Source organism: Varanus komodoensis, unplaced genomic scaffold (genome assembly GCF_004798865.1).
Source record: "Varanus komodoensis strain SLA01 unplaced genomic scaffold, ASM479886v1 scaffold38, whole genome shotgun sequence".
In the NCBI taxonomy this organism is placed as follows: domain Eukaryota; kingdom Metazoa; phylum Chordata; class Lepidosauria; order Squamata; family Varanidae; genus Varanus; species Varanus komodoensis.
Genome location: NW_025335909.1, coordinates 822,348 through 837,697, shown reverse-complemented (window position 1 = coordinate 837,697; position 15,350 = coordinate 822,348). Strand labels below are relative to the sequence as shown.

The 15,350-nt window shown below is 40.7% G+C and overlaps 1 protein-coding gene across 3 annotated transcripts in view; it reads right to left on the bottom strand.

Annotated features, from left to right (window-relative positions):
• The window catches only part of TOP3B (DNA topoisomerase III beta), a 16,416-nt gene extending 2,607 nt beyond the window's left edge, over positions 1-13,809 (bottom strand). The window contains exons 1-16 of one of the 3 annotated variants that reach the window (XM_044440837.1): positions 13,674-13,809; positions 12,501-12,627; positions 11,358-11,489; positions 10,678-10,784; positions 9,610-9,684; positions 8,846-9,042; positions 7,928-8,084; positions 7,164-7,277; positions 6,005-6,095; positions 4,906-5,060; positions 4,498-4,603; positions 3,645-3,791; positions 2,760-2,933; positions 1,870-1,998; positions 1,353-1,502; positions 338-438 (exon numbers count right to left, since the gene is read on the bottom strand). In XM_044440837.1, coding sequence (XP_044296772.1) covers positions 338-438; positions 1,353-1,502; positions 1,870-1,998; positions 2,760-2,933; positions 3,645-3,791; positions 4,498-4,603; positions 4,906-5,060; positions 6,005-6,095; positions 7,164-7,277; positions 7,928-8,084; positions 8,846-9,042; positions 9,610-9,684; positions 10,678-10,784; positions 11,358-11,489; positions 12,501-12,570 — 1,905 coding nt within the window. In that variant the 5' untranslated portion in view covers positions 12,571-12,627; positions 13,674-13,809. Of the gene's footprint in view, positions 1-337; positions 439-1,352; positions 1,503-1,869; positions 1,999-2,759; positions 2,934-3,644; positions 3,792-4,497; positions 4,604-4,905; positions 5,061-6,004; positions 6,096-7,163; positions 7,278-7,927; positions 8,085-8,845; positions 9,043-9,609; positions 9,685-10,677; positions 10,785-11,357; positions 11,490-12,500; positions 12,628-13,376; positions 13,526-13,574; positions 13,592-13,673 lie in introns of those variants that run through there. The other 2 variants (XM_044440839.1, XM_044440838.1) reach the window with 2 other exon arrangements.
• Between the last annotated feature and the right edge of the window lie 1,541 nt (positions 13,810-15,350).

Here is a 15,350-nt window from a genome sequence, read left to right as displayed (position 1 = left end):
GCTTGCTTGCTTGCTTATTTATTTATTTATTTATTTATTTATTTATTTATTTATTTATTTATTTATTTATTTATTTATTTATTTATTTATTTATTTATTTATTTATTTATTTATTTATTTATTTATTTATTTATTTATTTATTTATTTATTTAGGGAACTTCTATGCCGCCCCATTCGCCGAAGCCTCGGGGCAGCTTTTGGGTCATTTCCATGCACAACTCAAAGTGCGGATCTTCAATGGCTTCTGTGACTTAAAACTAGGATAGCCAAACGCTCATCTCCTCCTGTATAAGCACCTGCTATCTGACATGAGCTTAAACTCTGCATTCCATTTACCTGGATGTACTTCATAAAACGATGACATTTTCCACAGCGAGAGAGGGGTTTGCCTGTGGCAGCAAGTGGTGAAAAAGACACTTCCATCAGTTCATCCATACCTGCCCAAAAAACACCAAAGAAATGTTGGGATTCCTCAACTCTATGACCCACATTCTTGCTCATAGCCAGAGAAAACAAGAAATGGACAGATGAAGAAACCAAAGCCATTCTAAGGTATGAAAACATCCTAAATGGAAAGCTTGTCTTAAGCTCACTTAGTGTTAAGTACAACTGGTTCATATGTCATAGTAGCAGATCGGGGTTAATTATCCTGTGTCATGTGCCACTTTTTTGAATATGCAGTCTCAGTTTGGACCAATCATGGCTTATTTCATGATGGGAGACCTTAGGCTTTATAGGTTATTTGTAGGTTTAACAAGCCCAAGTTTTTTTTATTATTATTATTACATTTTTATACTGCCTATAGCCAAAGCTCTCTAGGCAGTTGACAGCAATAATCATAGAATCATACACTCAAGTCACCCATCCCGCTTCTGCCCAGGCCTGACCCTGCTTAGCTTCCAAGATTAGGCAGGATCAGGCATTTATAAATGGTTCTTAGGCTAACTTAGAGCAAGGCTCGTATGGCATGGAGCAACCTTTGATGAGGCTGACTGGAGACTGCATATTCAAAATAGCAGTGGGACAGGAAAAGGCTCAATGAGTAGATCTTTCTATGAATATTTCAAATTCTGCATTAAAAATGATATGACAATTCAAAGGGTGACCTGGAAATTTGGGTCTGCTTCTCCAGTTTAAGGACAAAATATCACTGCAGCTACAGTTAGGCATTTGAGGATTGTGGTGACTAGTTATGAACTTCCTAGCTGTAGGTACCTTCTGAGAGAGAATACAACAAACCTCTTGGAAAATCAGAATATTCTATACATTTTGTTTGCTTCTTGATTTCAATATGCAGAAGAAAGACAGAATCCGCTGGTGTGTGTGTGTGGGGGGGGGGGACCAAACTTACCAGCAAGTGAATCAACAAAGTAATGAAACTTCCTTTTGAAGATATCCAGAGTATGCTCTAGAACCTGGTGGTAATTTGCTTTCCCTTGAGCAATTAGGTTGAGTTGTTTCTCGACTGCACTGCGGATTGTGGGAAGCACGAGCTCAGCATCTGAAAGCAAAATCAGAGATAAACGGAAGTTCTAACATATATAACAGGCACAATCCACCAGAAACATTTGCATAGAAAGCCCCATTGGAAACGAAAAGGGTCTCTGTGCATTGGTCCTATTGAAAAATCCCCATTTCAATGTGTCTCACATTGTCAGTGGACTGTGCCGAATGTCTAACAGCGTTGATCAATAATTGTACCCATGTTCAGACACATTTCTCTCTAATGAATTTCAAGTGGTATGGCCATATACTTAACCTTTTTAACACATTTTTTACTATTTTTCTCCTTTGGCCAGGCAGTTATCCCCATGGAAGATGGGATCTTCAGACCCTATTAGGAAAAAAAAAAGTAAAAACAAACATACCTATTTTGTAGTAGCCATGGACCAATACAATGCCCAGGTTTGTAGGTTTCAGTCTGCGGCCACTCTCCACAGTTACATAGTTGCGCTGGCAAATGTTGTTGATATGAACTGGAATGCTGGCATCAGTTCCTAGGAGTTAGTGATAATATCTTAGCATTTTCCCTTTCTAAATTAGGTTGCTAACACAGAGGAATGCTTAGGGAAAACCAGGAGTGGATTTGGGGTTAAAGAACTGGGAACTCAGATCTGGTCCTTGAGTTCAGATCTATCCTTTTCCTTCACTCCAAATCTGTGTCCACCCATCCAAACTTCTATTTTGCACCTGATTTCGACTGAACTTAAGGATTCTAGCACAAAACAAGGTATATCTTGCAAGCCAGAAATCTGCCTAACCCAGAATGAATAGACCAATCGGAATGCACACTACACTGCACTCCCCAGGATACTGAAACATCCACAGCACAAACATGCCAGAACTATATTGCAAACATTTGAGGAAGCTTGAGGGGCAGGCGACAGGATGCTCAGAGGCACTGTGCACATCTGAACACCTTTTGTGGTGCCCATTTTTAAAATCATATTTTAGTCCTGGCAGCTGGGATTGCCACAGAGCACGAGTACTGAAATGCTGGTATTGAAAGGACTCAGGTTTTGTGTGATGGCACTCAGGTGGCCCTTCTCTGCCTTGAACTCAATCTTTTGGGCAGATTCCCTGTTCTTTCCCATGCCTCCGGTGGCAGCCTTTTCACACAGGTGCACAGGACACATTCTCAAAGTGCCAGATGTGTGTGCGGCCTCAAAGGCTGCGTACCCTGCCTCAGATTATTGTTCTCAGGTTGAAGTAAGAGATCCATTGTCCCCCAGCTTCGAGTAGCAGTAACAAGCCCTACCAATGCCGTGCTTTTCCATCAGTGTGATAAGCTCCGCTTCGGTGAGATAGTCAGGAGGGTTGGTTTGTTTTTCCAGTAGTTTTACTTCACTGATGGGGAAGACATCCCCCCTCTCGCAAACGGGAAGACTCTCTTCCAGTGGAATACTCTGCCAGGGCATGATCTCTGTGAAACCTGTTGTAAGGTTAACAAAAACAAACTAGGCTGCGGTTATCTGAAACGTCCGTATCATAACCTTCCATGACAGACAGGCACACACCTATCTGTCCCCAGCAGGAGAGAAACCCCAGTGAGACACCAAGGACAATACCTCCAATTTTGTCTAAGAAAGTACAAAAAAAGCAATGTAGGATCATTTTATTCAATATAGAGGTACTCCTAGTACTGTCTATATAAGAGAGAGGCAGAGAAAGATTAATATAAATATATATAAAGTACTATAACTGATTATAATGTTAAGATGGAGAAAGCACAGGTACCTAGAATACAACACATTCCAGAGGCACGTAAGCTCTATTCAGTAATGTTACAACTAAAAATATTAAATCCTGTGTTTCCCCTCTCAATGTATCTCATAATAGAAAAAAATGCTAAGTGATGAATTTACTTGAACACTCAGCTATTGGGTGGTATAAAAATAAGGTAAATCAATAAATAATATCTTAGTTCCTTCAAGGAATTCAGAACAACATACATTTTCCCCTCACCCCCACAATGTTATCCTTGCAAGAATCCTGTGAGTATGTTAGCTGTGAGACATAGTCTTACATATTTTCTGTACTATTTTAGGGGCAGCAATAATTCCAAATTCACAAAGGAATTCCAAATATTCTCTGTTAAAAAGATACGAAAAATGAGGCACACGTGGCTGTGCTCTTTCCTTACCTGGTAAAATAACAGTTTTTCCTATACAGGTGAATCGTTCTGGACCAATGCTGAAAGCGATGGTTGTTTGGAGGTATTTGCAGTCTGCACTGACAGTGGCGATGAAATGCCTGGTGATGTATTCGTATAGTCTCCATCCATCACCCCCTGGAAATAACCAGATCGTTATCCACACTTTAGCAGAGATGAATAACTATATAGAAAAAGGAGACTGTTTCCTTTTCCGATCATTTGGTTCTATGAAATTATAGCTGCAATGAAATTAGAATGGATGCATTTTTATTAGCATTAACATGAGTGTAGAACCTCTCTCCTCCTGGTGAAGGACTGCTTGTTTGCCCAGTCCTTTACCTGAGGGTCTGTAAAATGATCCAGCCCTCTAAGCAAGTCCGCAACATTTGCTATTCCACAACACTTTTAACCAGACTTCTAAGAGTCTAGTAGTTGACGCTTCTGTGCTGCACACAGAAGCAGGCTCCTCCGTCACAGCAAGCCCTGAAACACAGCTTGCTTGCTTCTTAGCAGGTAATAAAGGAACCCCAAGTTCTACCAAAGCAGCTGGCTGGGTAAAGAATGGGTTGCTTTGCCTCCAGCCCTACCAGCCTGGTGCATTTCCCTGCTGGTTGTGAAAGAAGAGATTTTCCTTCCTCCGCCCCTAGTGGGGGAACTAAAATAATAAAATAAAACAAATACACCTAAACGGCCCAGCACAGAAGAGGAGTTACCTGCTCCTCTTTCACAAACCTGCCCATTTGGCTGCATTGACCCCTTGTCACCTGTGGCTACCAAGCATGTTACATACAAGACTGAAAGGGTCACCGGTTTGCGTTCAGAATTATGCATTGCAGGTCACCTAGTTCCGCTTCTGAGGCAGCTCGCATGGGTGTTATTGGGGGATGGTCGCCAGCATCATGGCCTTTCCTCGGTCTGTTAATCCCTTCTGCCAGCAGTGCCTTCACCTGATGCGAGAAGCAAGAGAAAGTGCTGCAACGCTGGATCACGGGTTTGGCTTCGGGGACACCGTCCAGCCTAAGTCCCGCAGTGTAATTTCAAGCGGGTGCTTAACACTCCCACTGAAATCAATGGGACTCAAGAGAGCAGAGTAGTGGCCGGACTGTACTCTATGTACTCCCCAATATTTGCACGAGAGTCTTAGTAAGAGGAGCACTATATTTCAGCATTATTATTTTTCCACATTCCTTCTACTGATATAGAATATAGATCTAAAATGTAACAAAAACGTTTCATCTCACAGACTTACGGTTTCTGCCCAGTAAGGATTATTTGCCTGCTGTCGCAAAGAGCTTTTCAAATCAAAGTTTTCTGGATAATGGGTAGTTTCTGTTCGAGGGTAACTAATATAACCTTGAGTATAAAGTCGTTCAGCTATTTGCATGGCATGTTGTGGTCCCATTCCTAAATATAAAATATTTACATTTTAAAACAAGATTGTTAAATAGACCATTGATTGAAGGAATAAAATGTTTCAGGCGCTCTGGTTTTTTTCAGAGTTATAATTAAATTAAACCTCTTCCGCGGCTGCAAACACAGGAGGCTCCAACATGCCTGGTCGGAGCTCTCGTTCATCTAGCCTAGCATCGTCTGCTCTAGCAATCAAATAAAAAATTGAATGGGCAGCAGATTTTTAGAAAATATTTTTAGTACAAGTACTTTAAAGAAAAACAGCACCAAGAGATGGCAAATACCGTCTTGAGAAGAATTGTCCCTTTTCTCACACCCAAAGGACCTGCAGGTGGATGCCTATCATGACACTTGCACGTCATTCAATTCAAGAAAGTATGCTCCAAAACTATTTTCTAATATGCACAATTAATCCATAAAGCACACATATCTTAATATTAAGATTTCCTTAACTGAATAACCCTCCTAGAAATCTAAATACACCACCATAACAGTTAAGCGAACAGAGGAAAAGAAAAAGAAGAGGTAAAAGAAACACTAAAGCAAGGCGATATCTAACATGGTTTTGCTCTTGGAATGGTAAAACTTCCCAAAAACACCATTTTAGGATAAAGTGGGAAGCTGGGATTACAATGGCAGATGGGTAGGAGAAAGAGGGGGAGTTGCAGCCGAATTATGCCGGCTTGCTCCAAACCAGCAAGTCCTGAGTTCTGCGCAACTGTGCAGGATCACACTTTGAGCTCACACAAAATAAGTACAGAAGTCTAGCCAAAGGTCTAACAACTTCCGAGAGAAGCCATGAGAATCCTAGAGGCCCTGTTCACACATTGTGAATTATCCATATTGCTCCTCAGCATATCTTATAGGATAACCACTTATTTACAAAAATGAAGACACACGACTGAGGTGGGAATTACATTGCTGGGTCACATACTTACCCAAAGAGGCACTGGCAACTCTTAGCATTTCCACAGTATTCAGAGCTAATGGTCTCTGCTTAGCCTTCTCCTTTTTACTCACAGACTCTATCTACAGGATGGAAAAAACACCCCTTAGTATGGCCCAGGAGGGATGCTGCTGGCCACTGTACTTCTGAGAATATTTCATGCTGCTGCTACATCAGCTGGGTTTTGCACATTGTCACTTTAAAACTCTTGCCCTGACAAACTTGACTTATTTATTTCCACCCCCACTTTATACTGTAATAAATATAGTAAGCTTGAAATTGTTTGCTTTATCATTTACATTAGACTGGTTAGCTAAATGCGAAGTTTATTTTATTTATTTATTTATTAAAACATTTTTATGCCGCCCCATTCGCCGAAGCCTCGGGGCGGCTTACAACATAGATAAAACAAGTTAAAATCCATATAAAATAATCTTAATTAAAACTCACATTATAAAATAAGCCGCCCTGGCCAGATAAAATTCAATTGTATTTAGCATTTAAAATGTTGCTTAAATAAAAAGGTCTTAGCCTGGCGCCGAAAAACAAATAACGACGGCGCCAGGCGGACCTCTCTGGGGAGCGCATTCCATAACTTAGGCGCCACCGCTGAGAAAGCCCTTCTCCGAGTAGCCACCCTCCTAATTTCTCTCACGGAGGGCTCCCGGAGAAGGGCCTCTCCCGCCGATCTCAGGGGGCGACTGGGCAAATATGGATGTAAGCGCTCCTTCAAGTTTTGCTTGTTAATTAAATGTTGGTTTCAGTTACTGAAATGTTGTAATTATATTTATGAGATATTCCCTCTTAAAATGCCTGGACTTGTTGTGCGGAAAGAAAGAACATGGTGGCTTTTATTTTTTCAATTTAATTCTGTATGCATACATAAGGAAAAATGCACTAATGTCATCCTTAAAGATCAGCTAAGTTAAAGAAAAGACACCTATTTTTTCTTAAATTATTAGTAGAGAAAAGATAAAGCCAGCATTTTTATTGTGTGGCCTTCTAATTGCAACATTTAAAGCACCATATAGTAACTGTAAAATTAAAGCTAGCCATGGAATAAGGTATGGGATGTTATTTAACTTGGCAGTGAAACAGGTATTTTGAGACCAAGACTTCAGTTAATATGTAACATTTAACCTTAACCTTACCTTGGCTTCCTTTGTCACCTTTGTTAAGTTTAAGAACATTTGAGCAATCTCTCTGTCAAACACCCTCACTCTGTCCCATTCCAAAGTCAGACTGGCATCTTTTTCATGGTTAACCTGTCAGGAGGAAAATATAGCAAAAAAGCTAAAACATCTTCCATTATTTTCTCAGCAGTAACCTATTCTGTAGACCAAATCAACACTGTGACCGCATGTTTTAAAAAAAATGAAAATTGTCAAACTATAACCGCCTTTTAACAATTTTCATTACCTTTGTCACAATCAGCAAGATGCGACATACCAAATATCCAAAACTGACAACAGATAAAAGTAGTTTCTGAATGCATACTTAATTTACTAGTGGTTATGATAACATCACTTTGACATCTATGAGTTCCATCACACATTCCTTTAAGACACAAACACACCTTTACTTATATTTTAAGATGTTGCATTTATGCAGAATAATAAGGGTTGACTAGGCATAATAAGCTAATCACTGCTGCAGTGGAGATGAAGAACCGTCATAAATGGTTGCATCTCTTCCTAGTTTCCATTACAGCTTGCAGCCATAAACCATCACTTCTTTGAGACAACACTCAAATAACCAAGTTAAAAAGTTCCAGTATATGAACATGCTTATTTCCTTAGCCTTCCTCTATCTTTATCCAGTTATACAGTGGCTGCACCATAAGATTCTTTTTTGACCAATAGCATCACTGAGTATCAGGATGCTGAGAGAAACAGGTATGAGTGATATAGCTAACCTTAGTTTGCAACACCCAGTAAGTTTCAGGCTTGAAAGATTGGATTTTATCATGTCGTTCCACACAAAACCCCAGTGTTGGAGTCTGACAGGGTCCAAACGAGATGAGCGAGCTGTCTAAATTGCCATACTTCCCCTGGAAATACTTTGTCTGAAACCTAGAAGAAAAATACAATTAGATCTTTACGAATTTCAGTATGGATAATTAAACCCACTTACAAAGTCATCCAGTGTGGCTGCCTGAACTCTGAGGATTACCCACGGGAGGAATATAGAGCATGGCTTGCCTGCATGCTTCTCTCACCCGTCAAAATATGTAGATGGCCTGTTTTGGCTGTTGAAGTGTTTACCCCTGCTTGTGAAGAGGAGAGTTGGGGCAGAACTCTGATACTTTCCAGAATGTCTGCTTGTAAGCTTGTGGAGACTTGTTCCTTTCCTCCCTGACCATCAGAATGACCCCTCGTATCCCCTGGAACTCTGCCCAGTGGCTGGTTATGGAGATTCAGCCAGTAAAGAAAACTCTGCCAGCTGCAAGGGTGCTCTGGCTTCAGAGCATTTCCCCAGGATTGGAGCTGGGCCCCCACATGTATTTGTGGCTGTTTCAACAGCATCTAGCAGCCCCAGGACCAAATCCTTAGCATCTCTGTTATTTCTACATGTGAAAAAAGCCCATGCACCCTCACATGGATTTTTGGGAAATGTGATTGTTCGATCATGATCATCTAACGTGCATTTCAGCTGCAGAAGTTCCAAAAGTTTGTTGTAAATTATATGCAAAACAGGAAAGGATGACTAGCCACTCACAACCTCCCATGGCATGTTGACCAACTTGCAATGTAGTCTAGCCAGGTCTGTGTCTAGTCCAGGCCCCAGCTAATACCAAATAATTTCTATCAGGGTAGAAAAACTCTGTGAATACCTCGTAAATGCACAGCCAATCCTCAAATCCAGCTCCTGACGGGCATCCACTGACAGGGCCTCATTGTGGTTGGGCTCTCCTAAATGGTTCATGGCATTGCAGATGTCTGTGTCTGTTATAGAGCTGAACTTGGCTCGATACACTGTCCTTTCACTGCCACGAGGCTTGTTCATTACAGGACCTACAGCATCCAGGACCTTAAAACACCATACACATTTTTTTAAATTAATGCAAACACACTTTACATTGAAAAAGTCATTCTAGTCAGACAGCTAAAGGGCCAATGTTTTTCATACTTATGAATTAAATAGTCAATTAAATATGAAAAGGAATGTTAATTATATGAAATCATGAGTCAGCTTCAGTCTTTCATGTCGTGAGACTAGGCCATAGGCCAAGTTGCCCATGACCACTTTTAATTGTTTTACAAATTGTATACATATTCGGGGACATCCAGAGGCAATACACTGTAGCTAAATAATTTTTTTTATTTATTAATTTTATTTTTTGATTTATAGCCTGCCTTTTTCCTACAAAGGTCTCAAGGCAGCTTACATCATTCTCCTCCTCCATCTTATCCCCACAACAACACTCCTGTGAGGTAGGTTGGGCTGAGAGTCTGTGACTGGCCCAAAGTCACCCAGTTGGCTCTATGGCCGAGTGGGGACTAGAACCCAGATCGTCTGAGTCCCAGTCCCGCACTCTTAACCACGACACCACACTGGCTCTCCAGTGAATAATATACTTATTCATGGGAATCATACCTCAAAGCAGATGTTTTCACCTTCCTTGTCACAATCCAACCACAAAACAATGTAGTCACAACCTTTTCCTTCCACCTAAAACAAAACAAAATACACACGGTCCAGTGACTATAAGGCAGATGGGTATGTGTATCTTCCTCATTAGTATATTTATCTTTTGCAATTTGAGCATTATGGACCTGTTTCATCACTTGGGCCACATGGCAAAATTTTTTCTAGACAATACCACTTCAAGCTGCCAGAGGGTGGTAAAGTTTGATTGCTGCTTCACAAAAAAAAGGGGAGGATCTTTCACATTGAACAACTGCATGTCAGGGAAAAGCTTAAGTGCTATTTTTTAAAAAATGAGTGTTTTATCTGTTCCTTAGTAGATTACTCCAACAATTTACCTGCAATTTATTTATGACATTATAACCCAATTATATTATAATATGACATTATATTATCGGGCTATTACCCAATAGCCAAAGCTCTCTGGGTGGCTCAGAACAATGAAGGCCATGAAATACAGCATGATAAAATGCAACATAAAAGTTTAAATGTATCGTATAAAATTAAAACCAAAATAAAATTTAAAGGCGATAGAAAGATTTAAAATAAAGTAACAGTTTTAAAACAGAAACAAAATGATTAAAATGCCTGGGAAAATAAGATCCTCATGTAATCCAGAAAAGATGGCAGACAAGAATTTATCAGCGCATGATTAACTGCAGCCAGGCTACCTCTGTACAGGTAAGGCTCTAGTTGGTATATCTGTCTAAGCTGCTTTGCCCCCAAGTCCACCTGCAGCTCTAGAGACAATGCCAGAAACTTGGGGATCTCTGGAGATACCGGAGATTGAACGTGAGATCTTCTGCATGCAAACCATGTGCTCTGCCAGTGAACTGGGATCCCTCATGGAATGAAACAGGCCTTGCTACTAAGCAAATATGCACAGATTACACAACAGCTGCAATTCAGTGCAAGCTAGTCGGTATGCGAGCACCCATCTTGCTACTCAATCCATACAGTTATGTTTGCAGAGTAAGCCAGAACAGAAATAAATTTTTGTTTAAATATATAAAATACCTGCAAGAATTTCACCATGTTCAGTTTGGGATTAGCTTCTTTCTTTTCAGTAGGGGCTTTACTAAAAAGTTCAGCAGGATCCACTTTATCCCAGTTGTTGTATTTTCCTGAGAAGAGAAACAAAATTAAATGCGGCTCTTATTTATTTAAGTAAAACATTTGGGTGAACCTTGGTGGCCTACAAAGGCTGTTATAACTTTCTTGCTGCCTTACAAATTTATGCTTCTGTACTTCAGTATTCTATCTAAGAGGCATATATCTGTATTTATCTGAAGAAAACAAAGTCAATCTCTAAATGTTAGCATTCTTTAAAACACGTATAAGAGTACTTGCTAAGTTTTGTACTTTGCGTTCAATATCAAGACTGAGTCTTACATGATGGTTAAGTTCAGACATGCATGCAGAATCATGGTTTGATTGTCACAGTATGTCTCTGTGCTTGCTTTCCCTCTTTTCATGAATTGTATGAAAAACAAATTTCCCCCTTGTTTCCCAGTAAATGACTATAGTTTGCAGTGACATCTGAACTAGATAAACAGTGGATACTACAAACCAACAGAATGCCGCTATACTTCAGTTAATCCTACAGTAATTCTTTCCACCACAGACCTACTTGTTTTCAGCTTTAAATAACAACAGCATTGAATTAAATTGTTGATAGTTAACCAATTATACTATACCTATAAAGTCCAGAGTCATCACATGACCACACACAGATGTCATCTTGAAGCGGGCACTTTGGCCTAGGAACGATCCCGTGTATTCATGCACTGAACATGCTCCATTCAGTCCTTTGTGAGAGGACATGTTTCCTGCAAAACAGAAACCACAAATGTTCCACATTATGTTTTTTGACAGAGATTAATCTTGTCCAAAGAGGGGCAAGCATAATTTAGAAAAATAGCTTTCAGTGTCTTAACTGTGTTTTATGCTTTAAGGTTAGTTAGAATCCACCTTGTCTATGAAAGATGGGATACAGACTCTATAAATAAGATAATTAACTGTGCAGTCATAAAACCAGTCAATCGTTTGCTAGATGCAGTGCAAACTGTTCCACCAGTATAAAGAGAGGTCCACTGACTAGCAGAATGGCTCTTTTGCCCACTATTCCCACATAAAGCTCCACAGGAATAAATATCCTACATGTAATCTATGTGTATGTGCACAGGAGATACGGCATTTGGGGGTAAACCTAGGACCTCCTGACACATCCCCAAAAAGAGCCCTCAACTATGCAAGTCCAGAAGTAATCAGAGTTTATTCCTTTCTGTTCAGTAAAATGGAGAGGAAGAGAACTAGCTAGCCCCACCCCAAATAGTACGAAAACACCACCTGCCCACCCCTCGCCCTGGACACAGAATGCCAGTAGGACATGGCAAGTAATAACAGTTCCATAGAAACTCCTCACCAGCACAGAAATGCTCTGGAAAGTCATCTAGCCCAGTCTTATGTCCTATTTGATCATACCACACCAAAGTCCAAATTCTGTCTCTGTGTAGCACAGAAGAGAAACGTGTGAACTGCAACTCTCATGAGCTCTAGCCAGCATAGGCAATGTTGAGGAATAATGGAGTTGCAGTCCAACATCTTCTAGAGGAACATGTTCACCAACCCTGACATGCAGAAAGTATTCCTGTTTGTCCTTGTTCTCCATCTCCAGCAACTAATATTCATAGGAATATTACTTTTAAACTAGGTTAAATTTCATTACCGTGCCTTATTCCCAATTATAATCCAAGCTGATTTTTAAAATATTGTTCAGAAATGATGCCAAAGATAAGTAAGAATCATTTAAAAAAAGAAAAGAAAGGTAAAGTTCTAACCTCTTGAAAGGATTTTGGCTATAGACTGAGCCAGAGAAGGCTTCTCTGCTACCATAAGAACCGTCTTCATCTTCTGTTTATAGAGAACAGGACATCAAATTCTAAACAAATTTTGGCTTATTTCAACCTAAACAGAGAAAACAAGTCCTTTTCATTATTTATTTAGATAAGTAGCCTGAAGATAATTCACTGCTCATTTTTTTAATTTCACATGTGCATGGACATCAGAAACAAATCAGTCACTGCTCAGGTCTTTAGAAACTGTCTAGAAACACACTGAATTTTCAAAGGTTTTTTTCCCAGTTAAATATAAGGATAACATTTACTAGTTATTTTATATATTTTTATATGCACCCATAGAGATAAACATATTAGATTTAGGCAAAAATCTTATACACATTTATCTGGAAGCCACTCCCATTGCATTCCACGTTTATTTCTAAGTAGACTGATAAGATTGCACTCTAATGCTACAATTCTATACCTGCCTACTCAGAAGTGAGCCCCATTAAGTAAGCACAGGTTTACAGTCTTAATTTCAAACCAAGCAAGCAAGCTTAATTCCACTCTATGATGAACTCATTCGGCTGAGTTCTGTACAGTTGCTATATCCCAAACATCACAAGCAACATTCCACCTTTCCGGGAAGCCAAGAAGTCAAAATTAGTCGACATGTGACTGTTGTCTAACTATCACTCAAAACAAAACCAAATCTAAGTCCACTTTATGTCGGGCTTAATCGGCATAGCTGCTGCAGTCAAAATCACAAGCAACACTCATTCTTCCGTGAAGCCAAGAAGGCGAGTTTGGGACAAACATTCGGCGACACATGCCGTTTGCAAATAGCAAGCAAAAAGCACAAAAGGGCTGAACAACCTCCCGTGGGCATTGGGGCGGATTAGCTCCACCATATCCGTTACTATAAGCGGTCAAATACAGCTCACACATCTATGAAAATCAGGCGGAACAGCTTTTGCCCGCTCTCGCCCAGCTACTTCCGCCCTTAGCTTTTGGCAACATGGCCCTGCACGGAAGGGCAGGGAAGGGAAAGGAGAAAGGGGGGAGCCGGCTTACCGCTGCACGGGCACGAGTCGCCCACCGAGCGCCCTCCCCCGGAAAGGGCCCTCCCCGCCCGCTCGCCCTCCCGCGCCGGCGGGGCCCGCTCTCACTCACGGCAGCCAGCCGGCGTCGCGGCCTGGCGAGGAGGCGGCGCCGGCGGCCGCCATTGCCGTCGCTTCCACTGCCGGGTCATCCTCGGCCCGGAGGCAAAGCCTGCGCCGCCGCCGCCGCCGCCCCTGCGCGGTCTCGTGGGCGGGCGAGGGATGCTCTCCCAGCCTCCTGCATCCCGCCGGCGCCCCAGGTGCGCCCGTTGCGTGGCGACGGACCTCCCGCCGCGGGGCCTCCGCGCGGGCGGGGCGGGGCGGCGCGGGCGGGGCGGGGCCAGGAGGGCGGCGCCTGCCGGGCTGCTGCATTTAAACGCCGGCGCGCGCGCCCGCGGCTCCTCGCTGCTGGCGGCGTGGCCGAGAGCTGCTCGCGTGTCTCTCGTCGCTGGGCCGCGAGCGTGTGAAGCTGCTCTTCATGGCGTGCTTGCGTGGCTGTCCCGTACAAGCCACATGCGCTTGAACCGTGTTTCGAATGCATCATTTACTTATTATTTTTTGCCAACATTTATATCCCCTCCTTCCGTGCAAACGCTCAGGGCGGCTTACCTACTATAAAAGAGTATAATAATATAAAATACAATAATAAAGCCATAATTATTAAAAGCATATAAAATGGAACATTATCAACTAAAAAAGGAAGGAAAAAATAGGAAAAAAATAGAAATAGCGTCAGTATTGTTGTGGCTGAATTTATTTTAGTGGTGTGTTTTGAACCACATACTGCTACAGTAAGTGACAGTGTATTTAATAGAGTGTTTTCGAATCTGTGTATCATTGTTGAAGCTGGAGTTGTTTTTAATGGTGTATTTTGAAGGTTTTTGTACTGCTACAGTAGCTGACAGTGTATTAGTGTGTTTTCAACTGTATCCTTGATGTAGCTGAATTTAATGGTGTATTTTAAATGTTCATGCAGTGTTATAGTAACTGTTTTGCTTTGCTTGTATCCTTGTTATAACAGAACTTGTTTTAATGGGTTTTGTAGTGTTACACTAATGGACTGTGTGTTTTCAACTTTTTGTTTCATTGTTGTAGCAGAATTTGTTTAACAGTGTTTTAAATGCTCTAGTAGTGTTACAGTAACTGTCACTATTTTGTTCTGCTTGTAGCTGAATTGTTCTTAACTGTATATTAAATGCATTTGTTCTGTAATAGTACATGACATTGTGTTTAACAGTGTTTAAAACCCTGCTTTGTGTTGTAGCAGAATTTTTTATCATGTTCATTAAAATTTTTGTATTATAGTAACAGACACTGTTTTGTTCTGATTGTGGTGTTGTAATTCAAATTGTTCTAAACAGTGTTTTTAAAGGCATTTGTATCGTTACTGTAATTGACATGGTGCTTAAACAGTGCATATTAAGCTTTCTGTATTGATATAGTAACTGAAATTGAATTTAATAATGTGTGTTAAATGTGCTTGTATTACCCATATTAGTTTTAACAGTGTATTTGAATGTATTTATATTGTTACTGTGGCTGATTGAGTTAACAGTGCATTTTAAACTTATTTGTATTGTTACTGTAACTGTGTGTTCAATAGTGTTTTAAACTGTTTGTATAGTTGTAACCACAATTGTTCATAACAATTGTGTATTTCCAAAGTATTGTTCTTGTAACTGAATTTGTTTCAGTGCTGTTTTTTAAATGTTTTGGTATTGTTATAGTACAGACTGTTAAACAATATATT